Genomic DNA, 5,090 nt, shown 5'->3' on the forward strand with positions numbered 1-5,090 from the left:
AAGGAAGACATGGCAGCTCCCCACCCTGCTGCACTCCCCCAGGCAGAGGCTCTTTATTGAAGGCAGCACTGAGATGGGACTCCAGAAAGTAATTTGTATCCAAGGTCAAAAATTTATTTGGTTTTCTTTACAGCATGGAGAGGGGCTCGGCCATGAAATGACAGGGGGTAGAGGGCAGCCCTGGCCACTACAGGGCTGGGGCCCAAGAAGGCTGTCTTCATGCCAGGGCAGGGAGAGAGGGCAGGCAGCACGTCTTTTAGGGGACAACACAGTGACAGGGCTGTCAGAAAATGGGTGTAGGGGTAGATACACCCCATGTGAGGATGCAGTCACCACCTACACCACCTTGGCTGGACACCAGCCCCAATTCCATGGGGAAAAAAGGCAAGGGCCAGCCCCAGTGTCAGCCCCTTGCCCTGGGACACAGCGGGGACAGCGTGGGAGAGGTACAGCACCTGCCTGCAAGGGTTTATCAAGGCATCACTGTGCCGCTGCCAGATCACCAGCCCTGATCAGCCCCTGTGCCACTAGCTAAGCAGACCAAGCAGCTTCTCCCCTCTGCCCCACTTCAAAAAAACCCAAATCTCTATGTACAGACTCAGTGTGCCATATCAGTACAAAAATATGCACAAACTCTACGGATCCCAGCTCAGTAGATCAAAACACAGCTATAAATCACAGTGCACAGGACAGCATCAGGCCCAGGGGGCAACATGGTCCCCCCCAGGAGCAAGGCATACCAGAGGCAGACCCTGGCATGGCTGGGGGAGCAGATCATCCTCCTGCCTCCTGGGGTCATTTCTGATCCAGCCGGCAGTACAGGTACATGGCAACTGACATGGACGCAATCTGTGGGCAGCAAGAGGCGAGTCAGGCCCCCTAAATGTCCCACCCCAGCACAGGTTTGGGTCACAGCCTGTAGCATCCATCCCTAGCACCCACAAGGAAGGAGAGCCAATTGTGCTCAGGGAAAAAGGCTCAGTAGCCACCTTGGTGCAGATGGTGGTCCGTGGGTCTGCACCAGCCCCCTGCAGCCCCTTGGCTACCCAGGCTGATGCGAGCCCCACCGCTCACCTCCACGTACAAGGAGTGGGAGGCAGCACAACGATGCTCAGGCACTCACCTCCAAGGCAGCGATGCCGGCTGCCACGCCGCCCACCACACCTGCATTAGTCTTGATGTCCTCCACGATCTGATCGAAACAACCCTGCAGGAGGCAACCATGCAGTTGAAGATGAGCAAGGGGTAGCGATCCGCTGACCACTGGGGCACGACATCTCCAAAAAGGGAGGTATGGTTCTCCAGCCGAGAGCTGCACGGCCATGGAGAAGGTCTGGGGACTTCAAGGGGCAACCCATCTCAGCCGCTTCCCAGGCCAAATCACAGTCTTGCAGGGGGAGGAGGGGCAGAGGCAGGGAAATCGCCCAGAAAGGCAGAGTGGTGCCTGGGTTCATGCTCAGCCCTAGGCATGCCACCTGCTGCAGAGCTCCCTTCAGGACCAGAGCAATGGTAGCAGCTTTGCTTGCCTCCACCAGGGACAAGTCAAGGCCAGCAAAGCATCCCACAGGATTTAAAGCCCAGGGGACAGCCATGTCCAGAGCTGAGGTATGGGACAGGTCTGCTCCCCTGTAGCGAGGCCCAGCCCAAGGCAGGCTGGACCAGGAGGAGAGCGCCGCTGGCACAGCCGTACGCTGGCCCAGCCGTACCGGGACTTTGCTCTCGGCGGCGAGCGTGGCGTTGCAGGGCTCCAAGGTCCTGCAGCAGGGACTGGGGTAGGTTCCGTGTTGTTCAACCCAGCGGGTATCGTTGAAGTCCGTGTAGTTACTCAGGCCACAGCAATGGACCTAAGAGGGAGAGAGAGGAGGGGATGGGGAAAACACCCTGCAGGTCTCCCTCCCAGGTCAGACATGGTCTAGACACCGCTGCCCCGAGGAGGGGGTTACCCAGCTCAACGCAGCTCTGGTGGGTGGGGGTGTTCAATGTCCTTCTTGGGACCAGGATTTTGCCACACACTCCAGCATATACAGCTCTCACTCCAGCCACAGAACCACTACATCACAAACGGGTAGGTCCCAGGCACTGGGGAAGCTGATGGGGTGGTGATAGCTCAGCACACCCAGGATTGCAGCGGTGTTACCATTCCCATCCCATTGGCCCACCCAGGTGGACACCACCAAGCCTGTGCTGGGAGCATCCTGACCCACAGGTGAGGGCCCCAGGGCTAAGCACACCTTTGCCATGGTGATATTCCAGATTTTTGTGAAATTATTATCCACCCCATACTTCTCCTTCAGGAGAGGGGTCAACACGGCCGACAGCAGTGTCTCTGCCTGGAAGAAGAGACAAAGAAACACCATCAGAGGAGGACCTGGGGAGGACCACAGAGCTGAGAGACCCCATACTGGGTCACAGTCCATAGGGAAGAGAACAACTAGACCCAGCATGGCCAGGAGCACGTCACACTGCATCCCTTTGGCCCAAGGACAGCTTGACCCCTTCCACACTAACCAGTGCTTCATAGCACTGAGGCTGCTTACGACCAGTGAGTCATCTGATAAGAGCCATGACTGGGAGAGCCAGGAATGACATTTGCCCTGTGGTTGACTTCTCTAGTGCCTAATGAAGCAGTCACCTTTCTCCCCAGGTGGTTTCTCAGGTGTCTAATAAGGGGTTGAGTTTGCTCAGCATGAAGCATTCGAGACTTCCTCTCTTGTGTGGCTCCTACCATCAGAACCGGAGAGGCATCAAGCCTAAGTTGGTACTGAACTATGGAGTTTGAAAGAAAGAAGCAGGCAAAACTTGTGCCCTTATTTCTTTAGGATAATGGGAATCCCTGTTCCCATCACCCTCATCCCAGCCAGGCCACCCCAGCCTGCCCATGTAGCTGGTGCCAGCAGGGACTGGCATCCCTTCCTTCTGCAGCAGTGCCCACCTCTCAGCTTCCCCATCCACGGGCAGCACTGCTAGCCTCAGCATCTCCTCTTTTCCCAAGAGTAGGACAGGTCCCAGATTAGCCCAACCCAAGACTCAGATGTGACACTCACAAGACCTGTGTAGACCAGAGCCACCACAGCAGCAGCAATTTCGGCAATGAAGATGATCAGCACCACTGAGAAGAACTAGGATACAGCAAAGGGAGGGAGGTCAAAACAACACCCAGAGACTACAAGGCCCCCAGGAACCCATCTGCTTCCCAAGGGCAGCAAGACCCTACCTCAAGGTAGGGCTACCTCAGGGCTCAAGCCTGTCTCATTGCCTTCAGCTCTACTACAAGGTAGAAGCAGCACAGCCTTGGGGTCCTCTAACCCCCCACCTGCATTGGGGCTGATCTCTCCTGACATGCTCCAAGAGAGACCTCTGTTCTGGACCACCTTCTGCTTCCTTTCACCCTTGCTCAGGGCAGACTTTGGATCCAGCACTGTCTTTCCAAGGTCCCCTTAGTCTTCCACCACACAGGCACATTCAAGGAGCACATCTCCACAGAGAAATCTGTCCCTCAGATCCCCCGCATGAGACACTCTGCTCAAATGAGGCTTCATAAAGAGATAAGTCAGGTCCATACCATCATAAGTAGACACTTGCTTTCTTTCTGGGCACCATAGCACCCAAGGAAGCCAATCACCAGCAGGATGGCACCGATGACGATGAGGAAGTAGCTCACATGCACAACCTGCATGACGCTAGATGAGAGGGTCCCAAATATATCCAGGAATGAATCTCCATCCACTGCGACCCAGATGCCAACACCCAGGAGGGTCCCGCCACCGAGCTGGGAGGAGAAAGATAATGTCAGCTCACAGGAAGGAAGAGATCTGGGATTTGGGGAAAGTCCTGGCACAGGTATTTCTCACCCTTTACAAGTTTTTGTCATACCAAAGCAAGACACTGCAGCCACTGAGGGCAGCTCATGGCCTTGACGCCACAGGCTTGGGGCAGCTAGATGGGTCGGTACCTCAAAACACATCTCACCAACAGGTCACTACCCTGAAACACACCCCACCACCATCACATCCCCAGCTGCAGTGTCACATCTGCCCCCTCCTCCAACCCAAGGGGTTTCAGTGCCAGCAGTAGAGCAGTAACCCTCGTGTACGGTGAGCGGGCCAGCCATACAATGGGCCACTCTCCTGTCCCTAGAGGGCCAACACTCCCCTCAACAAGGCTCAGGCAGTCACTACCATCATGAGTTCCTCCAGCCAGGGAGGCTGCCCAGGAGAGCAGCTGAGCAGTCCCTGGCTCCAGATGCTCACACACTCCCAGCAAGGGCAGCTTGGGGCTGCCTCCAGGGCTGACCCAGCCCTGCCATCCACCTGCTTGACCTTCCCCACCAGCCCCAAGTCCCAGCAGAAGCTTTATGGAGAGAGTGCTTCAGCAAGGCGAGCCCGGAAACTTTGTGTCTCCCCTTCCCGAGGCTATATCCCACCACATTCTCTTCCAGGTGGCTCGATTGCTCCTGCAGAGCCAGGGGAGCTCTCAGGAGCTCCATTAACCTTTGCTGTAGGTGGGAGTGGAGGCTGTGTGTGCTCTGGAGACCCTCAGCATCTGAGAACCCAAATACTGCAGGTTACTGTCACACACATGGGCTGCTCTGCTACAGAGATTAATTCCCCCAAGAGAGGAACCCAGCAGACCCTTCCTGCTCTAGGGCACCCAGCACCCTCTGCCAAAGCTTCACCACAGCGAGGGACATGGGTGGCTGATGCAACAGCCACCGTCCCCAGATCCCAGCATGGTCCCACGGGCTGTGAAATCCCCAGAGACCAGATCTCGAAGAACACCGAGGTCCTGGGAGCAGGAGTGCTGCCAACACCATGCCCCTCGACAGAAGGGACACGGAGGAGCATGTGCCCACACGGGCAGGCTTTGCCCGCCCCATTACAGCGCCGAGTGCTGCCTGGGAGCCCCAGCCCTCCGCCCCCGTTTCCCGGAGCAGCCGGGGGAGCTGCCAGGCTCGGCCCCCCCGGCAGGGACAGCAGCTGGGGTGCACTTACGAATATAGTCAGGTTGAAGAGGATCATCATGACCTTGATAAAGGTGAAGCACCCCATCTTTGCACCTGGGGAGAGCAGAGAGGCGGTCAGGGGGAGCCC

The 5,090-nt window shown here is 56.9% G+C and overlaps 1 protein-coding gene across 1 annotated transcript; it reads right to left on the reverse strand.

The window, feature by feature from the left end:
• Nucleotides 1–795: 795 nt before the first annotated feature.
• TSPAN1 (tetraspanin 1) lies at nucleotides 796–5,048 on the reverse strand. Its single transcript, XM_008941919.1, has 7 exons — nucleotides 4,992–5,048; nucleotides 3,563–3,769; nucleotides 3,045–3,119; nucleotides 2,232–2,330; nucleotides 1,707–1,844; nucleotides 1,124–1,207; nucleotides 796–849 (listed from the first exon to the last, which is right to left on the reverse strand). Exons 1-7 carry the CDS (start codon nucleotides 5,046–5,048, stop codon nucleotides 796–798), a joined length of 714 nt encoding a protein of 237 aa, XP_008940167.1.
• Between the last annotated feature and the right edge of the window lie 42 nt (nucleotides 5,049–5,090).

This window comes from Merops nubicus, unplaced genomic scaffold, assembly GCF_000691845.1.
Source record: "Merops nubicus isolate BGI_N331 unplaced genomic scaffold, ASM69184v1 scaffold32716, whole genome shotgun sequence".
Lineage (NCBI taxonomy): Eukaryota > Metazoa > Chordata > Aves > Coraciiformes > Meropidae > Merops > Merops nubicus.

Excerpts from the sequence above, each read along its gene's own strand:
- TSPAN1 (XM_008941919.1), bottom strand. The coding sequence starts at position 5,048 with ATGGGGTGCTTCACCTTTATCAAGGTCATGATGATCCTCTTCAACCTG. Across the intron at positions 3,120-3,562 it reads GCAAGTGTCTACTTATGATG|TTCTTCTCAGTGGTGCTGAT; the intron begins GTATGGACCTGA and ends GCTGTATCCTAG. Across the intron at positions 850-1,123 it reads CCGGCATCGCTGCCTTGGAG|ATTGCGTCCATGTCAGTTGC; the intron begins GTGAGTGCCTGA and ends TGCTGCCCACAG.